The sequence below is a fragment of the Balaenoptera ricei genome, chromosome 8, assembly GCF_028023285.1.
Source record: "Balaenoptera ricei isolate mBalRic1 chromosome 8, mBalRic1.hap2, whole genome shotgun sequence".
Classification (NCBI taxonomy): domain Eukaryota; kingdom Metazoa; phylum Chordata; class Mammalia; order Artiodactyla; family Balaenopteridae; genus Balaenoptera; species Balaenoptera ricei.
This window is the reverse complement of record NC_082646.1, coordinates 104,850,429-104,874,620: the sequence shown is the minus strand read 5'-3', so window position 1 is coordinate 104,874,620 and position 24,192 is coordinate 104,850,429. Positions and strand designations below refer to the sequence as shown.

Below are 24,192 nucleotides of genomic sequence, written 5' to 3'. Positions count from 1 at the left end.
CACGCTAACCCCTCACAAGAGACGAGCTGCATGCCTGTGGCCCAGCTCTTCTGGGTCACGCGTGTGGGCTGGATGAGCTGGACGGGCGGCCTGCCTCTCTAATGGCACCCGTGCCCCAGACGGAACCACCGCTGGGCACCACACCCACCACCAGCCCAGCCCCGTCCCAGCCCCATTCCTAGACCCGGTTTTGCCTCCGTCCTTCTGCCCAGCCCCATTCCTGCCCGGGTCCCTCCCACACAGTGCAGGAGGAGGCGGAGGGCACCACACGCCCTTCAGCTGGCCGCTCTGCGGGCATGCCCCCTGCCCCCTCAGCGCCGCCACCGCCTGTCCAAATGCAGCGACGGTTCTGGGCAAGGGTGAAGGCAGAGGTGGGGCGGGAGGGGCGGTGTCTCCACGGGCTCCCCACGCCTTCCACTTCTGAGGAGAGGGCGACACGGCTGCTTCCCTCCTCCTCTGCCCTTAGAGTCCATAATCTCTCATGCTAGAGAGGAACACGGCTGGAAAGGACATTACTTGAAAAAAACATTTATTGTCCAACAGCTACACAGTTAAGGCCCTTCCTTCCCAGGACTCTTCCATCCAGCTCAGCAGGTGGGCCCAGCTGCACCCGGCAGACACCCACCTGCACTCTTGGCTCTGGGCCCCCATATACTCCTTATTACCGTGTAACCCGCTTCCTGGCTGGAAGGAGCGGCCGGCCCCCGCAGCAGGTGCAGAGCAGGCTTCACTGATTGAAGGGTCAGAGACGTGGTTGATTTTGATGCGTTCTGTGGGGCATTTGCTAGCATTTGGTTTTTTGGACAACTGTGATCTAAAATAAATCATAGTATTTAGATGAAATGAAGGTCAGGAACAGGAATCCCCTTGTGGTTCCAAAATTTCTGAGTAGATTGATTTGATTCAGAGTGGAGATGCGTTATCTCCCCTTTGGGCTGAAACCGGTGGACAGTGTGTGGTTTGCTGCCCTCCTGTGGCAGAGAAGGGATAAAAGGCTGTCGATCCCCTTCAGACACTCCCGTGAGCCTACATTTGTTGGACAGTTAGGGAGCTGCCCCCTGGCAACCTGGGGGGCAGGAGAGACCCACGGTGGTCTCCACATATGGGATCCCAGGCTAGTGGAGTGACCGTTCACTGAACCGAGGTCTGAGGGCAACAACACACACCTTGGCTCACACAGAGGGGCTGGGGACCCTTCCCTAAGTGGGCTGCCTGACCAAAGGAGGCAGGTGGCCCGAGCCGAGGCCCCAGTGGCCCCTGGTGACTAGATCCACTTCCCTCGTGAACAGAAACGAGAAGCGCAAGACCAGGCCTTGCTCCCCGCTCCTTCCTTCTTCCTTCTCCACTCAGTGATGGTTACGTCTGCAAAAGTCTCTCCCTTCCCAACCCCTAACGTAGTCCTGCTCTGCCTCCTGTTAGGGGCCGAACTGTGTCCCCTCAGAATCCCTATGTTGAAGCCCTAAGCCCCGGGTGTTTGGCGACAGGGACTTTGAAGAGGTGAAAATGAGGCCGTTAGGTGGCCCTGATCCCATGTGACTGGTGTCCTTAGAAGAGGAGGAGATTTGGCCACAGACTCGTATAAAGAACAGGCTGTGCGCAGGCCAAAGAGAGCGACCTCAGGAGAAGCCACCCTGCTGACACCTGCACCTGGGGCTTCCCGCCTCTGGAATGTCTGTCCTGTGAGCCACCGCGTGTGCAGCCCTAGCAAACGAACACACTTGCTAACAAAGTACTTATTTCTAAAGGACGGTTGTTGCATCTGAGGTGTTCAAGGATGGAACCACAGCTGGGCCTGGCCACATGTTCTCTATTTGTCCAGAGGATCCGGAGATAAACACTGAGCAGTTGTCCTTTGTTTTCATTTAATCTTCATAGCGACCTATTTTATAGATGACAAAATTCTCAGAAGTTAACCTGCCCCGGGTCACCCAGGTTGTGGGGAGAAGCAGGATCCAAACTCCATTCTGCCTCCAAGTGCCACCTCTCTCTCTCTCGGGCTCAGGGCAGCTGACACGGGCACAGGGAAGGTCAGGGGACAGGGGCCCGGACTGCGCGACTGTCTTGTGCAACGGACGGCCAACGCGAGAAGCTGGATCCATAAGCCGTGCTGATTCCTGCAATGGTGGTTTGGCTTCTTCCTTAACCCATCCCGAAAAAACTCAATTCCTCTGAAAACTCTCGAATATTCTCCATGAGGCAGGCAGTCTTATCACGTCCACACACCACACTTATGCTGAAAGCTCTCTTTAACGAGTTTACCTGTCTGAACTGACAGACCAAGGGAGCTCGTGTACATTCTGGTCTTTGTCAACAGTGACTCCTAACCACACACACTGTTATTGTTTCAAAATACATTTTATTAGTGGCACGTGGAATTTAAAGTGAAGCAATTTCTTTCCAGAGAGAAGGTAAGCCCTGACAGACTAAAAAACTGAGCAGATATGTCACAGCAAAAATACCATTTCCAGTGTAAAGAGGTTAAAAGGAATACTCTCCACCAAGGAAATGACTTTCTTCACCATGCTGACCACAGTGGACACCTGGTTCAGCTGGGGGAACCCACAGCACTGGACAGTCATGGACGCCATTAAGTCAGGGTCATCTCGACACTGACTGGCCCTTCCCTGTCGTAGTAGAGGCGGAGAGGTCACGATCCCCATCGCTCATCATGGGGACCCGGGGCTCTGGGAGGCGGAGGCGGAGGCTGGCTGGGGGGAAACACGAGGTGAGCAGGCTCGTGTGTGTGTGAGCCTGAGAAAACCCTCAGACTTGGAGGCCCTCCAGAGTCTCCATGACGACCCTTCATCAGCAGATTAGAGCCAGGGGTTACCAGAGGGTCCTTTGGAAGCATCTGGAAACACGCCTATGTTGGTAAGTGAGAGAAGACCTGCACTTTCTTAAACAAATCAGTTTCTCTCTCAGAGATTCTTTTACCTAATGTTCTTCTGGCTCAGAACGAGCTCTGCAACGTTCACGTGTAACATTCACCAATCCGTTAGCTCAGCTGCCCTGTCTCCCCTTCACTGTCTCCCCACCTCGTCCCAGCACTGGGTCCTGCCCCGGAGCGCTGCTCTCCTCCGGGCCCCCCGCACCCTCGCGCGCCTACAGCCTCTGTCACTGCAGTGGGTCCCCCAATTCCAAAAGGCACTCCCTGCACTGAGGCCGTTTCTGTCCTGTTAAGATCATGCTGTTTCTTCTTTCTAACCTCAGACAATGGGGAGTATTCACGAGGAAGGCTCAGCGAGTTTGTCATCTTCACTAGTCTTATTTGATCCTAACATGGGCATGTCGCACATCACTTCGGAATCTGTCCCCAACCAAACACGGATCAAGGCAACAAAACGAGTGACACACTGCAGAATTTGCCATTTCTAGATCTAATTGATTAAGCTAAGTCTTAGCTTCTAGAATACGGCTTCCGGGGGCTTAGGGCAGGTCAGTGATGCTGGTGTCGCCAAGATCAATTCCAGAGTACAGCTTGCCGTCCTTTGCGGCGCCCCAGGGCATGGATGTGGAGGTCCACTTCACCGCCCAGTCTCCTGCTTTGTTGACCAAGATGACACCACCTACACCTTTGACCTTTGACTTCATATAACCCAACGACGCGTCAGCGGCCTCTTCTAACGTCTTTCCTGAAAACAATGAGAGGTTGAGAAACAACACAAGTTACTGAAAGGAATCTGATGGGAAAATTATTTACAGTATGAAAAACCAAAGCATGTTAACAAAGATTCTTAGTAAGTGATTTCTATTTCAGTGTCTCAAACAAGGACTCTCACCCTACAAGGCCCTCCCTGCACTGGATGAAGCTGCCTTTTCTTCCACTCGCAGGCTCAGAGTCTCTCTACCGCCCCCAAGAGGCAGAAGGCAACCAGTATTCTAAATGCTCTTTCCTGACCCTAACAGAAGGGGGGTTAACCTGAAAGCAACGTCTGCAGCAAACAAGAAAGGGTTTCCCAACCTCCTCCGTCTATTTATAAACAGCTCTTATCTCCTCATAGTCAGACGGCACGACCTTGTTCCACGTACCCTGTTCCATGTGGAAGAGAGTGAGTCTGGCCAGATTCACCTTCAGGATGCTCTCTCCGTGCCCTGTTGTTGAAACGGCTCCAATATCATTGTCAGCATAACCTCCAGATCCTGCTCAAGGAAGGGAATTGTTTCTAACTGAGCGGCAACCGTCAAGAAATTCAAACACATATTACAAGTCTAACGCTACATAAATATTAAACGCCAAGGTGCACTAGTGAGCGCCGTGTGAGTAACACCCTGAGGTGAGGATGGAGGGCACGTCGGGGAGGCAGGCCTAGCCTTCCCAGGGCAGCGACACCAGGGAAGCCCCTCCTCTGCCCCCAGCACATCCAGCCAGCGCGCAGGGTAAAACATATACACCCCGCCCCTCCCCCCACTCCTGGGAATTAAGATAATGTGCTCCCAGGTTAATGCAAAGAACACTTCGATGTGCAATATCTTGTAGTGGTGGTGTGTCGCTCTCATGCCGCTCAGATCTAATAACTGCAAACTTAAATTCTCAGCTTTCTTAGTTTGCTCATTTGAGCCCATGCCTGGGAAAAGTTTTCGTGTACTTAACCCTTTGGGAATAGTTTGCAGATCCCGAAACGGATTAGAGAGCAGACAGAGGCACCGGGGGTGCTGCGGCGACCTCAGCACCCCAACTCCACCTCCCTCCCAAGTCCTCCACGCCCCCTCCCCAAAACACAGCATCTAGGAAACAGGTGCCTGCTGGACACGCCACCTTCTCCACGTGCCCTGGGCAACCCCCTCCAACCCACCGCCACTCCCAGAAATTCTAAAGCTGCCACCAGGAGGAGGAGGAAATGAAGGAAGAAGGAAGTGGGCGTGGGGGTGAGGCGAAGACCAGAGAACGAGGACGAGAGGACGGGGGAGGGCAGGGGCAGTGATCATCCGTCCAGCCCACCTATACACGGCGTGTCCCCGACGCGGCCCAGCATCTTGTTGACGATGCCCCCCGTTGAGGTCGCGTAAGCCACATTTCCTCGGCAGTCCACGGCAACGGCACCCACGGTCCCCAAGTTTCTGCCAAAAAACCAACAGAGAGTGGCTGAAGATGAGAGACACTCCCACAGGTGACAGGGTAGCTTAACACACTTCTATGTTAATGGCACATGGGCCACACTTTGATTCCAGCATTCCCCACTCATGGAAACGGCAAAGAAAGCCTGTTTGCTTTACGTTCTACATGTCAGTTAGACTGCTGGACATACCTTTAGCCCTCAGCTCTAAGGGTCCATCCAATCCCAGCACCACCATTTGCTAGCTGGGTGATTGAGTTAAGTTTTATCGTGTCTCATTTTTCCCATCTATAAAATGGGGATACAGAGAATTGAGTGCATCTCAAACTTTCGTGTGCACCAGCACCCCTTGGATCCTCCGCACCCCCATCCAGAGACCCCGAGTTGGCAGGTACAGGATGGGACCCAACATCGTGTACTTCTGACAACCTCCCGGGCGATGCCGCTGCCGCCTGTCTGCACACTCCTTTGCCTGTTTCATGGGGCTTGCTATGAAGATGAAATAAGTTGACTTTTTCTCTAACATTTTATTATAAATTTGCAAGTAAAAAAAGCTGAAGCAATTGTATGCTAACAGCCGTATACCCACCACCCCGATTCTACAGTGAACTATATTTCAGGCACTGTTCTAAATGCTGGGACACAGCAGAAAACTAAATGGACAAAGTACCTTCTCCCACGGAGCTTGCATTTGGGGCACAGGGTGACAGAGCAATAAAGAATGTCAGGCTTTACGGAACAGCAATAAACTATAGCCTACAGCAGCACGTGGGACACGTGATGGTGGAGAGGTGCTGCTTTCTAAGGGCCTCTCTGAAGGAGTGAGGGTAAGCATGCTGATTGTTGGGGAAGAACATTCCTGAAGCAGGACATGCTTGCCAAGTTCAAGGAACTTCAAGGAGGCCACTGTGGTTGGAGAGAATAAAGCCAGGGAGAGCGTGCAGCAGGGTCAGAGGGACGGCCAGCAGGCAGACCACGAGGCTTTGACAAGTGGGGTGACTGTACATCCTGGTTTCCCAGGACCGTCCTGACTTATGCCTGTTGTCCCGGTTTAATTAATAGTGCCCCTTTCACTCTCAAAACTAAGTTCCAGTTTGAATACTGAATCACATGGTCATCCTACTTACAGGCCATTGGAAGGGCGTTTAGTCTGAGTGAGGTGGGAAGACGCTGGAGAGTTTGAACCGAGAAGTGTCACGAGATGAGTTAAGTTTTAAAAATAACCATTCTTACCACCATGCCCATCACCGGCACGGCTAACATGAAACAGACACGGTATCAAGTATGGGCACAGAGGTGCGGGGACCGCGACCCTCACTCACTGCTGCCGGGCACGTGGACCGGCACGGCCACTTTGGGAGGCCACCCACGGGGTCTCCTAAAGCCGACTCAGCCATTTTATCCCCACATTTCTGTCCAACAGAAACGCGGAGGTAAGTTCACCATGAAAGTGTACAGAATGTTCACAGCAGCACTACTCGTAGTAACAGCAAACTGCAAATGACACAAACGTCCACCCAAGTAAATAACCTGTGACACACTATGCTTCCGTGAAGGTGGGCTCCGCTACACACAACAGACGGATCTCAGAAACGTAAGAAGAGGCACCCAAAAAAGTTCGTACTACACAATCCCACTCAGACTAAGTTCAAAAACAGGCACCACTAGCCCACGGTGCTGGAAGCCAGGCAGGCGGTTTCCTTGCGGGGAGGGTGGTGATGGAAGGGGGGGCGTCGGGCTGTGTGCTGATTACAGGTGTGTCCACCCTGTGAAAGCTCATCCAGGGCTCCATATATGATCTATGCACCCGGAATGTGTGCTATACTTCTACAAAGGGTCATCTTAGGAGAACTGTTCTGGCTATTGTGTGTGGACCGAGGGAGATGAGAGAGGAAACAGAGACCCCTTAGGAGGCTTGAGAGGCAGTGGTTTGTGTCAGGGTGTTTCCAGAGGAGACGGTGGGAATGAGGCTGGACCTGGGACATTTTGAAGGGAGAGCTGACAGAATTTGCAGGTGGACCGGATGTGAGAGAGAGAAATCTAAGGCAGAAACTGAAAGGATGCAAGAAACATTTATTGAAAGGTAGAAGACTGGGAGAGGTTTTTTGCTCTGTGGTGTGTGTGGAGTGGGGTTGGGTAGGGAAATAAGTTTAGTTTTGGACAAAAGCTTGAGGTATCTGTTAGGTAATCACATGGAGAGGCTAAACTGTAGCTAGAGATGTAGCCTGGCATTCAAAGGACTAGAAAGAGAAAGCTGGCATTCTATTAGAAGGAAACGGGAACCCTATCAACTATCACTCACAAAAGCCAACCCAGATAGCTAATGACCTAAATATAAAACACAAAATTCTTCAAGGAAATCTAGGCAGCTGTATGTCTCAGGGTGGGGATGGCTCCTAAGTTTCTGGTCTTACGAACTACACAAGAAGAGGGAGAGTACTACTGATCACAAAAAACGTTCAAATGGCAAAAATAGCATAAGCAAAGTAAAAGCAAATAAAAACAACAGATTTGGGAATTTTTTTTTTAACAGAGAAGATAGCCTTAAGATTGATAAGAAGAGGACAAATCAACTAAAGAGAAAAAATGATCACAGGACAAAAATAGGCAAATTCCCGGAAAAGAATGACCCACAAACAAATGCAAAGTATCCAAGCTGGCGGCTGTCAGGGAGGAGCTACGGCAGTGACGCGAGCCCCTCCTGCCACATAAGGAAAGAGCTACTCTGTCACTGCTGGTGGCAGCCCCCCAACACGTACAAGGACGGGGATGAGGCAAAAATACAAAGGCAAATGGAGGCCCACACACATGTAATATTTAGAAATAATAAAGATGTTCTATCCTCTTACCGTGATAAATGTATCTTGAGAAATACTGTAAAGCTATGGTTTTCATTTGACTGAAAGCTGACAAACTACCAATGACGACAATTTAATTATTAACATGCACATTTGTATCCTTTTTTGATCAGCTGGTGATGGCTGGATGAGTGGGGGAAAAACCCCCACACAGACACATATACAATCATAAATTATTATGTATTTATTCCATAAAATTAATTTTCCTTGCCTTCATCTCAAGGGGCATTGATCATGCTCTTATGATCAACATTTCCATGTAACATGCATTCTACTGACAAAGTGACAAATAACACAACTTTTCTTGAGCGATGTAGTTCTTAGGAAGTTTTTAATTAATTTTAACTTGGAGAAGCTTCACTCTGCCGAGGCAGTAGCATTGGAACTATATATAAAACTCTTAAAGCAATACTTAGATTTGGAAATGGATCCTGATTTTTACATTACCACACTCAAATGCTACATGGGGTTACATTTGATAAATTGTTATCACAGAAGATTTTACTAAATATTTTAATTCGATCATTTAAATCACAGTCACTTACTATAGTCATTTTTGTCATCTCTTAAGCAGTGTTTAAATCAACGCAGAGTATCTTAAATTCTTCTTTCAAATTTCATTGCTGGTATATTATAAAGAAAATTGAAAACAGCAGTATGTTGCTCGATTTTGTTCAAATCTCTCTACAAATGATACTTATACTTCGATTTATAATGAACAGAAAAACAGCCTCTAAAGAAACTGGTTTCAGGATCATCTGTACATGAATCTTCTCCTTCAAGTTAGGCAAATATTTTTGTTTCCTTTGTTTCAATTTCCTTGTATTTTCTGCGGATGTCATTTTTCTTGCATATTTCCCATGCACTTTTGGCTTTGCTTCTCTAAATTAAAAAAAAAACATTTTTAATCCTTTAAAAAATGTAATAGCCAAACAGATTTTTTTTTTTTTTTTAAATTTTATTTATTTATTTATTTTATTTATGGCTGTGTTGGGTCTTCGTTTCTGTGCGAGGGCTTTCTCTAGTTGTGGCAAGCGGGAGCCACTCTTCATCGCAGTTCGCGGGCCTCTCACTATCGCGGCCTCTCTTGCTGCGGAGCACAGGCTCCAGACGCGCAGGCTCAGTAATTGTGGCTCACGGGCCCAGTTGCTCTGCGGCATGTGGGATCCTCCCAGACCAGGGCTCGAACCCGTGTCCCCTGCACTGGCAGGCAGATTCTCAACCACTGCACCACCAGGGAAGCCCAGATTTTTTTTTTTAAAGCTTCTGTTAAGCTTATCAATGGAGAGGAATAGTTCAGACTAAGTAACTGTAGATAGTGCAAATTCAAAATTAATTTCACTTTCTGTCAAAGTCCGTGATTTGTTCTTTAAGGAACTTCTGCGAATTTTGCTGAACTCTTCTTATCTAAATTCGATTTCATTACTTCAACAGAATTTAGTTGGAATTCCCGCCACGTCTCTGAGGTCTGTTATAAGGTCAGATGTGAGTCTAATTAAGCCGTTCCACCTTCGGCCACATCTAGAGTATCTTGCAGTGGACCCTCTGCTGTCTCACAGCGTCGTCAGTATTGGTGCAGCTGAGGGCATGTCTCCTAGAAACAAATTCACGGTGAACCGGCCGTGTCACACACAATACTTCTGGACTCTTGGCCAAAGTTCGTGCTTACATACCTTTTATTTACCTACCATGTTAGCTCCATTATCACAGGCTTCCCTTTTTTTTTTTTTTTTGGCTTCCCTTTTAAATGTTAGTTTTCAACATGTTTTCTGATCATGGTACACTCTAGTTGAACTTCGTTTTTTAAACTTCATGTATGATTTCATGTCTTGCTTTATTACCCATTAAACTAACCTATTTGAATTCTCTCTCCTAGATACTTATCATTAGGTTTTTTTTTTTAAATAAACGTATGTATTTATTTATTTATTTTTGGCTGCGTTGGGTCTTCATCGCTGTGCGTGGGCTTTCTCTGGTTGTGGCGAGCAGGGGCTACTCTTCATTGCAGTGTGCGGGCTTCTCATTGTGGTGGCTTCTCTTGTTGCGGAGCACGGGCTCTAGGCGTGTGGGCTTCAGTAGTTGTGGCTCGCAGGCTCCGTAGTTGTGGCTCGTGGGATCTAGAGCGCAGGCTCAGTAGTTGTGGCGCACGGGCTTAGTTGCTCCATGGCATGTGGGATCTTCCTGGACCAGGGCTCGAACCCGTGTTCACTGCATTGGCAGGCGGATTCTTAACCACTGTGCCACCAGGTAAGCCCTATCATTAGGTTTTTTTCCTAATTACGTTTTGGCATTTTATCAAAACTTGAAATAATTTTTATTAACCCTAGAAATTTCCCATTGTTTTCCGTAAACATTGTGTTGATGGGGTCATGAAAAGTACCATTACACTTGTCCAAATATTATTATTCTTTCAAGAACATTACATCTATGTTTTCTATCTTTGTCTTTTCTGGTTATCAACTGTCTATTGTTTATTCAGCCTTTTCCCAGCGCTTCTAATAATTGCACGTATCCTTTTTTGGTGTATGATTACAACAAATTGCTTTATGATTAGCAATTAAATCTTCTTTTAGTAAAGAACATGAAGTTGTTGGGATTTCATCTGAATTGTTCAAGTTGTGGATTTGGTGAGAATACTATTCCTACTAATTTTCATTGTTTTGATAAGTAATTAAATCTTCATTGAACAAAGAATCTGTAATGTTCTCTTTGTGAATTTTATGTGGGTCATCCTAGAAGAAGACTGCATACTTTTTTTTTTTCTCTAATTTTTATTCATTTATTTATTTTTTGGCTGCATTGGGTCTTTGTTGCTGCTCGTGGGCTTTCTCTAGTTGCGGCGAGCGGGGCTTCTCTTCATTTCGGTGCACAGGCTTCTCATTGTGGTGGCTTCTCTCGGTCTGGAGCACAGGCTTTAGGCGCATGGGCTTTGGTAGTTGTGGCATGCGGGCTCAGTAGGTGTGGCTCGCGGGCTCTAGAGCGCAGGCTCAGTAGTTGTGGTGCATGGGCTTAGCTGCTCTGCAGCATGTGGGATCTTCCTGGACCAGGGATTGAACCTGTGTCCCCTGAATTGGCAGGCGGATTCTTAACCACGGAGCCACTAGGGAAGTCTAAGAGTGCTTACTTTTAAAGCAGACTGTTTCTTTGAAGATTTTTTACTTCTTTTTTTCCTTTTAGCTTTTTTTTCTTTTGTGAATTCCACTTTAGTATTCTTTTTCTATCAAAATCTTGACTTGTACACATTTTCAGTAATCTAGGAATTAGAAAGTGAAATGTAACTATCCTGAGAGTGTACAAAATTAGAATATATTTTCATCAAAATTAAGGGTAAATCCCCCAAAAAAGAATAAAAGTAATTTGCAGATATAATTTCAAAAGTTAGTTTTTTCCAAAAATTTACAAAATTATTAATATTAAAGTCTAAACATCAACTATAATTAATGAATATAACATTTTAAATAAAAATTACTTAAAAGTTAAAAATTTCAACATTTAAAAAAATTTAACACAATCTTAAGTATTTTTATAAGAATAAAACCATTCGTAAGTCTAATATTCAGTGTCCATTTAGTTGCCAACATAAAGAATTGGTTCCTCATGCAGGTTCTGTCTAGGCCTGGGATGTCCAATACAGCAGCCACTGTCTGCACGTGGCTACTGAGCACTGCAAATGCAGGCAGTCTACAGTGAGACACGCTGCCAGTGTAAAATACATGGCAGATTTGGAAGATCTAGCATGAAAGGATGTGAAATATCTCATAAATAAATTCTTACATTGATTACATGCTGAAATGATAATATCTGGGGTATATTGGGTTAAATATATTATTAATTTCACTCATTTCTTTTTACTTTTTTTTAATGTGGCTACTAGAAAATGTTAAATTACATATATGGCTCTCATATTTCTTTTGGACAGTGCTGGTCTAGACCTACATATCTACAAATTTAGGAGTAACAGGAATCAGCCCTCACGTGCAAGTCTTGCAGATACAGTACTAATTCATGAATAACTCCAGAACCACAAACTGAAACATGCAGAAAGAAAAAGGACACTGTGCACTACTGTGAAACAACACTTCATTATGCAAGAATTTGTTTGACAAATTATTGTATTTTTCTCTTACCTAAGTCCTTCTGCTGTTCAAGTCTTCCCCACACTCCAAAACAGGGTCTATTTCTGATGTCAGCAGTGGCATAGTCCACAAACCTTTTGACTCAGGTGGTCTTTACTTCCAAGACATAGAGCAAGAGATGCAGAGAAGCACTTCCCTGGGGGCTGAATGATATTAGTCACAAGAGCGGATGATGAGGGCTATGGGTAATGCTGTGTCACTGCTGAGTGACAGAGATGCCCCATGGATCTGCAATAAACCAACTGTTTTGTGTAACTGTGGTATGAGGGTCCTCTAAAGTGCAGGGCCCAGGGCAGGAGCCCCTCTTGCTTATATCGAAGAGCAGTACTGGCTGGTGGAGATGTGTGTTGTTGCAGAATTTTTGGAAAGCAATGTGGCAACATCTAATAAAATGTACATGAACCACTGATAAAGCAACCCCATTCCTGTGACTTTAGCCTATAGACACAATAGCACACTCAGTAAAGATTATCAACAGCTACCAACGTATGGCCAATCTTGTAAGATTCCTAACCTGGGGACACACTAGAATTACCTGGGGAACTTTTTTTCTAATGGACTTGCCTGGCCTCTCCACCTCAGCTCTACTCAATTAGATTTTTTTTTTAAGGCCACGCCATGCGTCACGCGGGATCTTAGTTCCTCAACCAGAGATCGAACCCACGCCCCCTGCAGTGGAAGCCCGGAGTCTTAACCGCTGGACCACGAGGGAAGTCCCTAAATTAGATTCTTTAGGGAAGGGGCTCAGACATGTAGATTTTGAAAAAGCTCCCTAAGTGATATTAAAGTATACCTCTGGTTAAACATTACAAATCTAAAAGGGTATGTGGAGTTAATAGATTATATTCCATTATAAACCTCCAGGCCACATTCAAATTTTATTTTTCAAATTTTGCTTTAAATTAAGGTCCTTTTATTTGGTATTTTTGAATTGGTAACACAGAAAACCATAATTCAGAACACATGATTAATTCACTTATAAGGGCTGTACTGATTTCTCTGCCCTGTGAAAGGGCGCCTAAGTAAGTTCATAGGGTGGCCTACACCACAGAGAACCTGTGCAGTGTACTGAAGATAACAAACTGATCAAGAAGTATGCAGGTAATTAATACCTTAACACACGACATTCATCTATTAAATCATGTTGGAGAAGGAACTCTTAGCTGAATTTGAGTTACTATTCATAGGAGTAATAAATGAGGTTAAATTTCAGAATCAAAAGAGCAGTTTTTCCATTACTTAGTGTGAACTATTTTGTACAAAAACTGAAACTACCAAGTGATATTTGACTTATTTAAGAAACGTGGATAACCAGACATGAGTCAAACTTTCACATTTGAATAACTCACAAAAATGTGAGCCACAGATGATACTTACTTTTGATAGTCTGATTTCTGAGCACCTTTCTCATGCTTTTCGTTTTCTAGACGTTTTTTGTTTCTTTCTGTTACCAGCTGTTCTCCAGGAATTGTTGGAATCCCACTGGCTGCTGCAAATTTTGCTGCACCTTGGTCAGTCAGAAAGCAATGAGGTGTCTTGAGCCAGAAAGAAATGGGAAAATAGTTAGTTGTGTGAAAAAGTGAAAATCTTTTCAACTGTTCCTACTGTGTGGAAATAATTATTCTCTCTGGGTACTAAGCCTCAAAAATGCAAATTCCACTGGCTTGCTTTTCTGAATGTTGAAAAAAGCCTAGCTCTCCGAGTTTTTGTATTTTCAGAAAAACCCAGATGATGGAATATTACTAGGAATTCAACTTACATATGACCTTAAATTTAGAGAATTTAATCCATTTTTATTTCATACATGCTGTTTATTTATCTACGTATGTATGTATGCAGGGATATATTTATTTGCTGCACCGCACAGCTTGCAGGATCTTAGTTTCCCAACCAGGGATCAAACCTGGCCCCCCTGCAGTGGAAGCGTGGAGTCCTAACCACTGGACCGCCAGGGAAGTCCCCCATACATGTTATTTAAACAGTTGGTCTGTTCAGTGTGTATGTGTTGTGTTACATGTGTTGAGAGCAGGCTGAAGAAAATACAGGAAGATAACATGAAAACATGAAGATAATGTGAAATGTAATCACTGGTTAAGTGATCATGAGTCAAATTACATCATCAACAGAGTCAGAATCTTGGTTTCCTTGAGAAACTTAAATAACACTGTTTTTGTTCTTTCATACAATTTCAGGAGAACAGTGATCTCAAGTATTTCCCTACAAGTCAGAACCCTTTTAGTCACTGAAGTGCAGGAGTGACAATTCCTTAGGAAAAGGGTGCTTTAGTCCCACATACCTTTTCCATAACAAGCCGTGCAATTTTAATGGGATTTGCGACACAGCGGACTGCAGACACCGCTCCTGCAGACAGATCTTTCCCATTCATGATACTTGCATCCATTTCAACTTCACCATTTTCGTTCAAGACAGATCCACAACCTAAAATCAAAAAGAAGCCGAAAAGCAAGAATTAAGAATTTAGAAATGGCTTCAGAGTTTCCCCTAAGCTGCCTACTTTAATTCATCCTCTACTCCATTGTCAAAGGAACGTTTTTAAAAACACAAATCTGACTTGATACCCCATGACCTACAAAATAAACAGTATGAAGCCCTTCCTCATCTGGCCTCTGACTTACTTTCCAGCTTCACCTCTTCTCCTTGGCAACATTTTACTGAAATATTAGGTTTCCCTGAATGTACCATTAGCTCTCATTACTCTGGTCCCTTTACCACTAGCAACTTTTCTCCAACTTTCTCTGCCTAGATAATACCTGTAAGCCTAGCTATTCTTAAACTCTATGTGACTCAGTTTCCTCAGAGGGATAAGAACAAAGGGATAAGAACAAAGCTCAAGAATATTTAAAGGAGTATAAAAATATCCAGCAACTAACAAGTGTTTGCTATCTAATAAGAAATTACCAGGCTCACAAAGAAACAGGAAAATATGACCCATAATGAGGAGGAACAACAACAAAAAAATCAATTAATAGCAACAGACTCAGAAATGACATAAATGATAGAATTATTAGACACAAATGTTAAAACGGCTGTCATATGTACCAGAACATGGAAGAAAATATGAAAAGGACCCAGAGAGAACTTCTAGAGACAAAAAAAGAAGTCTGAAATGAAAAATACACTGGATAGGATTAACACCAAATTAGACACTGCAAAAAAGATGAATGAACTTGAAGACCCAGCAAACAAAAAGTCTGAAAAAAAATTGAACAGAGTTTATCACTGAGCTCAGGGACAGTTTCAAGCAGCCCAGTATATGTGTAATTGGAGTCCCCAAAGGGAGAGGTGAGATAGAGGGACAAAAAAAATATTTAAGGAAATGATGAATTTTCAAATTTGGTGAATACTATAAATTCACAGATCCGAAAAGCGCAACAAACTCCAAGGAAAAGAAACATGAACAAAACTACACTCAGGCACATCATGATCAAACAGCTTAGTGCTAATGAGAAAGAGAAAATCTTAAAAGCAGCCAGAGAAAGATACATTAGGTACAGAGGAAAAAAGAAAAACGATAGCATATTTCTTGTCAGAAACAATGCAAACCAGAAGACAGAGGAGCAAGATCTTTGAAGCCCTCAAAGAAAAAAAAAACCTGTCAAGTTGGAATTCTACACCCAGTGAAAGCATCTTTCAAAAACCCAAAACAAAGACATTTATAGACATAACAAAAGTTAAAAAAAAGTCATCAATAGCAGATGTGCAATATAAGAAATGTTAAAGGAAGTCTTTCAGGCAGAAGGAAAATGATAGCATGGCTAATATGTGGATAAATAGAAATATATTTTCCCTTTATTTTTACAATATCTTTAAAATATAACTGTTTAAAGGAAAAATAATAACAATGCATTAGGCAACTTATACACGTAAGTAAAATATATGAAAACAGTAGCACAAAGGCTAGGAAAGGGGAAACAGGTGTATGCTGTATAAGGTTCTTATATTATGCATGAAGTGTGATATTACTTAAGGTAGACTGTGACAAGTGAGAGATATATACTATAAACCTTAAAACAACCTTTAAAAAAAGAAGTCGAGCTACTAGGCCAACAAAGGAGATAACATGGAATTATGAACATTCAATTATTCCAAAAGAAGGCAGAAAAAAGCTGAAAAAGAGGAAACAGGGAACAATGAATAGATTGGACAAATAGAAAACAAACAGCAAGATGACAAATTTATGCCTAACCATATCAATGATCACATTAAATGTAAACGGTCTAAACACTCCAATAAAAAAGCAGAGATTGTCGGGACTTCCCTGGTGGTCCAGTGGTAAAGAATCCGCCTTACAATGCAGGGGACGCGGTTCAATCCCTGGTCAGGAAACTAAGATCCCACATGCCGCAGGGCAATTAAGCCCACGTGCCACGACTACTGAGCTCACACGCGCCTCAACTAGAGCCCATGTGCCACCACCTACAGAGCCCACAAGCTCTGGAACCCACGCCACAACTAGAGAAGAGAAAACCCACACGCCACAACTAGAGAGAAGCCTGTGCAACACAACGACGAGCCCGCGCGCTGCAACGAAAGATCCTGCATGCCTCAACTAAGACCCAACGCAGCCAAAAATAAATAACAAAATAAATAAATAAAAAATACATAAATCTTAAAAAAAAGCAGAGATTGTCAAATTGTACAAAAGGATAGGATACAATTACATGCTGACAATAAAAAAAATCCACTTTAAATATAAAGATGCAAATAGGTTAAAAGTAAAAATGGACAAATTATACCATGCCAAAATGAATCAAATGAAAACTGGAGGCAAAGTACACTTCACAATAAGGAACATTAAATAATAATAAGGACATTAAGTAATGATATAGGGGTCAGTTCACCAAGAAGACAACAATCTATATGCTAAACAACAGTTTTGAAATACATGAAGCAAACACTGACAGAACTCAAAGGAGAGATAGATGAATCCAGTTACAATTAAAGACTTCAATACTCCTCTCTCATTAATCACTAGAAATGGACAATCAAGATACAGAAGGTATGGACATTACCAATGAACTTGACCTTACTGAGATTTATAGATCTTTCCATCCAACAACGGCAGCGTACATATTCTTTTCAAGTGAAAATGGGCAAGGTAGAACACATTCTGAGCCAAAAACCAAACCTTATGAAGTTTAAAAGAATGCAAATCACACAAAGTATGTCCTCTGATCATAACAGAATTAAACTAAAAATCAGTAACAGAGATATTTAGAAAATCCACAAATATTTGGAAATAAAGCATCACATTTCTAAATAACCCATGACTCAGTGAGGAAGTCACAAGGAAAATTAGAACACATTTTGAACAGAATGAAAATTAAGACAACCTGTAAAAACACGTAAAAATCAAAGCAGTGCTAGAGTAAAATTTTAAACATTAAATGCTTGTATTAGAAAAGAATAGTCTCAAATTAATGATCTAACAGGAAAAGAACAGTAAATTATTCCCAAAGCAAGCTGAATGAGTAAAGGAAACAATAAAGATAAATCAATGAAATTCAGAACAGAAAAAGAGCAAAAGAAAAAACAGAAAATGGGACTTCCCTGGTGGCACAGTGGTTAAGAATCCGCCTGCCAATGCAGGGGACATGGGTTCGATCCCTGGTCCAGGAAGATCCCACATACCATGGAGCAACTAAGCCCGTGTACCACAACTACTGAGCCTGTGTGCTGCAACTACTGAAGCCCAAGCGCCTAGAGCCCATGCTCTGCAACAAGAGAAGCTACCGCAATGAAAAGCCTGCGTACCGCAACGAAGAGTAGCCCCTGCTTGCGGCAACTAGAGAAAGCCCGCGCAGCAACAAAGACCCAACGCAGCCGCAAACAAATAAATAAATAAGAAAAGAAAAAAACAGAAAAATTCACCAAATCCACCCCCTGAAACTAAAACTAGTTCTTTGAAAAGAACAATAAACTTGATAAAATCTAGACTGACAAAGAAAAAAAAGACACAAATTACAAACATCAGGAATGAAAGAGGGGACCTCTCTACAGACCATACAGACATCAAAAGCATAACACAGAAATGTGGCAAATTCAGCCACTTAAACCAAATAGAAACATTTCTTGAAGGACAACTGACAAAACTCACTCAAAGAAGAAATAGATAACCTGAATAGTGCCATGCCTATTAAAGAATTTGATTTCTTAAAAACTTTCCATCAAAACAAACATAAAACCAATCTACCAAATATTTACCAAGAAATCATAGCAACCTTATACAAACTTCGAGAAAAACAGAAGAGGAGGGAACACTTTCCAATTCATCATATGAAGCCAGCATCACCTACATTTCAAAACCAGACAGATGTTATAAGAAAATAAAACTATAGACCAGTATCTCTCATGAACATTGATGCAAAATCCTCAAGAAAACACCATCGAATCAAACACAGCATTTACATATGTAAAAAATAACATGTCACAACAAAGTGGTGTTAATCCCAGAGAAGAAAACCTGGTTCAAAATTCAAAAATCAATCAATCAATATTCACCATATCAACAGACAAAAGAAAAACCACATGGTCATCTCAATAGATTCAGCAAAAGGATTTGATAAAATTCAACAACCACAGATGATTAAAAATCTCAAAAAACTAAGAATAAGGGAACTTCTCAACCTGGCAAAGGGCACCTATAAAACCCTACCACCAACATCATACTTAACGGTGAAAGACAGTGCCTTCCCCCTAAGACTGGGAAAAATGCAAGAATTTTTGCTCTAACGACTCCTATTCAACATAATATTGGATGGCCCAGCCAATGCTAGAAAAGAAAGAAAAGGCATAAAGTTTGGAAAAGAAGAAATAAAATGGTCTCTATTTGCAGCTGACATTACTAGAAGTTACAGTAAGCAAGACAGTGTGGTGTTGGTGCAAGAATTTGACAAATAGATCAATGGAACAGAACAGAAAGTCCAAAACAGATCCACATAAATATATAAACTGATCTTTGACAAAGGAGGTGTGATACTTTGATTTATCATAAATACATATTTTGGTCTTCGCCCAAGTACCTGGTTCACAGCTGCCAACCCCCTTGGAATTTCCTAAGGGATTAGAACAATGGGAGCATCTTTTGTTATAATATTTGGTCTTTTGCCCTCAGTTCCTGAAACCACTTCAGATCCATACAGGTGAACTGGGTGTCCTGTTATTCATAACAAGCCGTTTTCAACCAAAACCAAATTTATGTTAATGAGGTAACTTTTGAAAACCCCCAAAAGGTGGGGGGCTGGTTGCCAGCGGAACCGACCAGGATTAAAGGGCTGGAACTTTTAGTCCCACTCCCTGATTTCTGGGGAGGGGAGGACTGGAGATGGAATCAATCACCAACTGCCAAGGATTTAATCGATAATGCCTATGTAATGAAGCCAAATTTTGTGTACGTGTTAAAGAGCACAGAACAGAGGCAAGGGGACAGAACAATTACTAAATATCTGATGACTAATTGGTTAAGACTTCCTGAAATTCTTTTCTCTGACAGATGTCAGGTAGGTGGTGTAATTCCCTAGAAGTGTTTTAATCCCTAGATCTTAGGTTTTCTACTTCAAAATAAAGAGGAAATGAGTGTCTTCCAGCAAGTTACTTAAACTTTTTGTGTCTTAGTTTTCTCATCTGAGAAATGAGCGTAATAATAATTATACCTAACTCATAGGACTATGGTGCAGATTAAATGAGTTAATCATGCAAGTTTCTTAGACCACTGTTTGGTACATAGTAGACACTCATGGTAGTTATGATGATGATTACTCTAAAAAAGGACTGATTTGAGTGAAAGAAGCCAAACACAAAAGAATACACTCTTTGTGATTGCATTTATATGAAATTCTAGAGAATGCAAATTTATGACAAAAGCAGATAAGTGGATGCCTGGTGCTGGCGCTGGGAGGGGGGATTAACTGCAAAGTGGCAGGAAGGAATGTTTGGGGGTGATGGAAATTTTAACATCTTGGTTGTAGTGTGGTTACATAGGTATGTACATTTTTCAAAACTGAAAATGGGTACAGTGTATGGTATGCAGTAAAGAAAGGGCACGTGTGGGACTAGGGATCAGAGAAGCAAGCTGCCTTTGAGAAGGCAAAAGCACTAGTGAAGCAGATTAAAGCTCTGGGCGTCTCCCAAGCAGGGCTACCGTTCGAGTTAGATGTGTCTGTGACTCGGGTAGGTGTAGGGCAGGCACGGTGGCAGAGAAAACAGAAGGGGAGAGTGCTCCTGGGATTTTGGTCTCAGCTCTGGAAGGGGGCAGAAACCCCACATACTTCCCCTAGAGCAACAGCTCCTAGCAGTGGTGTCCACAGAGCTCCAGGCGGAGCCTCTCGGGAGGGATGAACTGCAGCAGCCGGCGGGCTGAACCCAGAGCCCTTTGGCTGGTGATTACTCCTGGTCCCTGGCCCTTAACCCCTTGCACTGACAGCTGGGCTGTTCTAAAGAGATTAACCCTATGGCTCTGACAACAGGAAGTTGAAGGGTGGATGATTAATGAGTGGGCCTTTGTGGGGTCAGGCTGTGTGGAGGCGACATTTGGGTTTGCCTGCAAGAGCCTGAGGCAATCCTCACTGCCTTCCATGTCCTGGCTCATAAGGCACTGACACCCCCTGGCAATCAGGAAGCTGATGCCCTAGCTTGGGTTCAATCCCTAGCAACTGACCCTTCGGCAGATACAGCAGATTCGATGCATGGAAAGAGTGGCCGCCACAGAGCTCGGGTGGGGTGGCATATTGCCAAAGATGTCGGGTTGCCCTTGAAATACAGTGACTTGGTTAATGCAATAACAGCATGTCCTGTGTGTTCTAAACAATGCCCATGGCAACTGCCAAAGGAGTCTGAGGCCACCCACCAGAGTTCCTCACTGGTAAGGGGTTGGCAAACTGATTATACTGGCCTCCTCCCTCTGAGAGAGGGTTCTGACATTCCCTGGTTTGTGTAGACTCCACATCTGGCCTAACCCAAGCTTTCCCCTGTCCCCATGCAAACCAGGCCGCCACTGTTAGGGGATTAGAGAAGCTAAGTACCATGTAGGGGTACCCTCATCAAATAGATAGTGACTGGGGTCACATTTCAAAGATTGTGGATTGTGACATGCCAAGACTGGGCAAAAGAACACGGCACTGAATGGAGGTTCTATCTCCTCTATAACCCACAAGCAGCAGGGCTGAGAGAAAGGAAAAATGGAATATTAAAGCAGTACCTTAAATTACTAACAGATAAAGCCACCGTGGCTGGGTGTACTAAAGTACTGTCCAAGGCTTTCATACATCTGAACGATCAGCGAGTAGGGCTGTTGCCCCATATCCCAGACTGGGGGCTCCTACGGAAGCACCGATACCAAAAAAGGTATGTCAGGAAACAGCCGTTGCCCTGACTTTCACCACGGATCAACGTGCTACGGTGCTGAGAACACCAAACTGCATCACACCTGGGAAAGGAGATTATCTACTGGAATTTGCAATGGGACACTCTACCAGGATGGGTGAGGGGGAACTACTCAATCTCCACTGGGATCCTGTTGTCCTGCCGCAAGCTGGCCTGTTGAAATGCATTATACCTGGAATGGAATGCGCACCACCGGAAAAGAGGAGAAGGTGAGGGTTCTGGTCTCGTGTATCCTGCCACCAGTCCATCTCCTCAAGCCCGACAGCACTGCCTCCCCTGGCTAACATGTATGGTATATAAAACCAGGTCAAATTCCTAAGGCTGCTGACCTCCCGCTCCTCAAGGCCAGGTGGGCATGTTCTGTTTCCCACTGGAATGATCTTTTGGCTGCTGTCTTTGAGCCCTCCATTGGCCTGGAGCACATGACAGCACACACAGAGCCTCCTACTAAATGCACTCACCAAGCCTTGAATGACAGCCAACAAAGCCTGTTCTTCCTGCACACTGAAATGTCTCGAATGAGACAAGCTCTCCTCCAAAACAGAAAGGCCTTGGCCATTATTACTGCCTTGCAAAGAGGCACCTAGGCCATTATCCAAACAGGATGTTGTGTGCTCATACCCGATGGCTCTGTTAATGTGTTGCCTTTATTAAATCACAGGACACAAGTGAACGCTCTGAGTGAGCTGGCTCCCAGCCTAGGGGACTTAGTAACAATGGTCTGAATCACGAGGCTCTCAGTGCAGAAAGGTATCTGTGATCTGGGGAATTATTGTCTTAACCCGTGTTTTCTTCTGTATGTGCCTGATGCTGTGGCATCTGCCTCCAACGCAGCCAGACAGCCGCCAAATGAGCCACCCGTTATTGACCGCTCAGGGCACACTGTGGAAGAGGAAGTGTGTGAGACTGTACGAGCCGGTCACGAGGGGTGGAGCGCTGGGGCAATCGGAGTCACCTCACCCCTTCCTCTTTCCTTGGAGTGTGCCCTCCGCTTGTCTTCTTGCACCAGAAGCTGCCCAGGACACAGCCTCGAGATGTGGTGTTGAAACCATCTGGACGGTATACGTGACTGAGCCCAGATAAGGCCACTATATAAACTTTTAAGATTCTGGTGGGCATGGACAGAGGTCTACTTATCCTGCAAGGCAAGCCTCTTGTGTAAGTTCCCAGGCTTATTAAACCTGCCACCTACCAATCTGGAGAGGTCTGCCTTTTCCTGTGGTCTCTCCCTGCCCTCCCTGTATGGGGGACCGATTCAAATGACACCCTGAAGCTCCCAAGGTTGCCACCCAACAGCAGTCTACCCTCTTCCCCCACAAAAAGATGTAATAAAAAAAGCCTCTTGGTATGTGAATTCTAGAAAACAGATTAAAGAAAAAAGGGGGAATAATGAATTTTAAAATTCTTTAGAGCAGCTTGGTCAACAGGTGAAGAGAGAAAAACTAAATCTTTTCAGCATATTAGATTTTACCATAAAGCTGAAGAGATTCATTGACACTTTAGAGAGGTTCTATTTATCTGGGGGTAGAAGCTTAACCCGGTTTGGCATCAGTTATCAGTTGCAGTGCAAGTTTACCTGCGTTGAACTCGGGATCATCTTCCAGGACGGTCACGGCTCCTTCCACAGCGTCAACTGCGCTCCCTCCCTCCTTGAGGATGTTGTAACCCACGGTGGCGGCTTTGACGATGCCCTGGCGCACCCGCTCCTTGCGGTCCTTGGAGATATTGCTGGCTCCGCCACCGTGGACCACGACGACGGCGGGGTTCATGGCGACGGATTCTAGGGATCAGGAAGACGAAAGCGTCCTTTCAAGCGGGTCCAAGAAAACCGCCCGGGGCTTAAGTCTCCCGTTGGGGACAAGGTCCAGTTTCTACGCAGGGAGGGGAAAACCCTCAGAGTTTACAGCCTCAGGCAAATTCCTGAGACCCAGGGAGTACTGAGGACAGAAGCGGCTGGGTTTGAAGTTTGCAAGAAAAGCCCAGAGCGCCCGCCCCCGGCCCGGGGCACCTGCCGGCTTCGCGGGGGCGGTGGGATGCTCTGCGCCCCAGAGCCCGCGCCCCCTCCTCGCCCACTGACATCGGGCTTCCGTTTCCCCGGGGAACCCCGGTTCCTGTCCCGTGCTGGGCCCCCGGCCAGGATGGCATCTGGGGTCGCAGCTCCAGCCTTCCTCCCGGGCCCCACGTCGGGCCTCGGTTTCCCTGGGACTTGTTCCCGGCTCCCACCCCCGCCGCGGGGCCAGGGGCGGCCTGAGGGCTGGATCTCGCCAGTGCCCTCCCGCCTCCAGCCCCCGGCACCGGGGAGAGTGCCTTTCGGGGTCTCGGGTGGCGACTCCCGCAGGGCCGTCGACTTACCGAGGACGCCGCAGGAGGCGGACGCCGGGGCTTCGGGCTTGGCCGAGCCGCCCGGTCGGCCTCGGAACCTGCTCAGCCCAGTCTCTCTAGTCGAAGCTGCTCTGGAAACCGCTGTGCCCGCAACCTCTCTGCCGGCAACGGCTCCGCGCCTGCGCACGAGGGCGGGGCAGCGCGCCGCAGAGAATTACCGTAAAGCCTCAACGCGCCGCCGCGGCGCAACCCCTCTGCCGGCCTCGCCACGGCGGATCCGACTCTCGCTGCCCGGCTCCTAGGACAGGGGCTATGCTGGCCCTCTGTGCACGCGAGCTTCCTAGTGGGCTGCGGGGAACTCCTCCTCCTCCTCATGAGGCGGAGCGGTGGTGTTGATGGCGAGATGCAAGAAGTGATGTG

General features: G+C 45.2%; 1 protein-coding gene across 1 annotated transcript; it reads right to left on the bottom strand.

Annotated features, from left to right (window-relative positions):
- Positions 1–2,336: 2,336 nt before the first annotated feature.
- On the bottom strand, positions 2,337–23,954 carry ASRGL1 (asparaginase and isoaspartyl peptidase 1). Its single transcript, XM_059931765.1, has 7 exons — positions 23,803–23,954; positions 23,027–23,230; positions 14,345–14,487; positions 13,426–13,583; positions 4,940–5,058; positions 4,030–4,140; positions 2,337–3,632 (listed from the first exon to the last, which is right to left on the bottom strand). The coding sequence occupies exons 2-7, from the start codon at positions 23,217–23,219 to the stop codon at positions 3,427–3,429; spliced, it is 930 nt and encodes a 309-aa protein (XP_059787748.1). The 5' UTR covers positions 23,220–23,230; positions 23,803–23,954; the 3' UTR covers positions 2,337–3,426.
- Between the last annotated feature and the right edge of the window lie 238 nt (positions 23,955–24,192).

Bases quoted from the DNA above. Each gene is read 5' to 3' on its own strand.
- ASRGL1 (XM_059931765.1), bottom strand. From the start codon at position 23,219: ATGAACCCCGCCGTCGTCGTGGTCCACGGTGGCGGAGCCAGCAATATC. The intron at 4,141-4,939 runs GTGGGCTGGACG...TTCCTTGAGCAG, and splicing joins CGGGGACACGCCGTGTATAG to GATCTGGAGGTTATGCTGAC. The intron at 3,633-4,029 runs GTACGTGGAACA...CATTGTTTTCAG, and splicing joins TCTCTTCCACATGGAACAGG to GAAAGACGTTAGAAGAGGCC.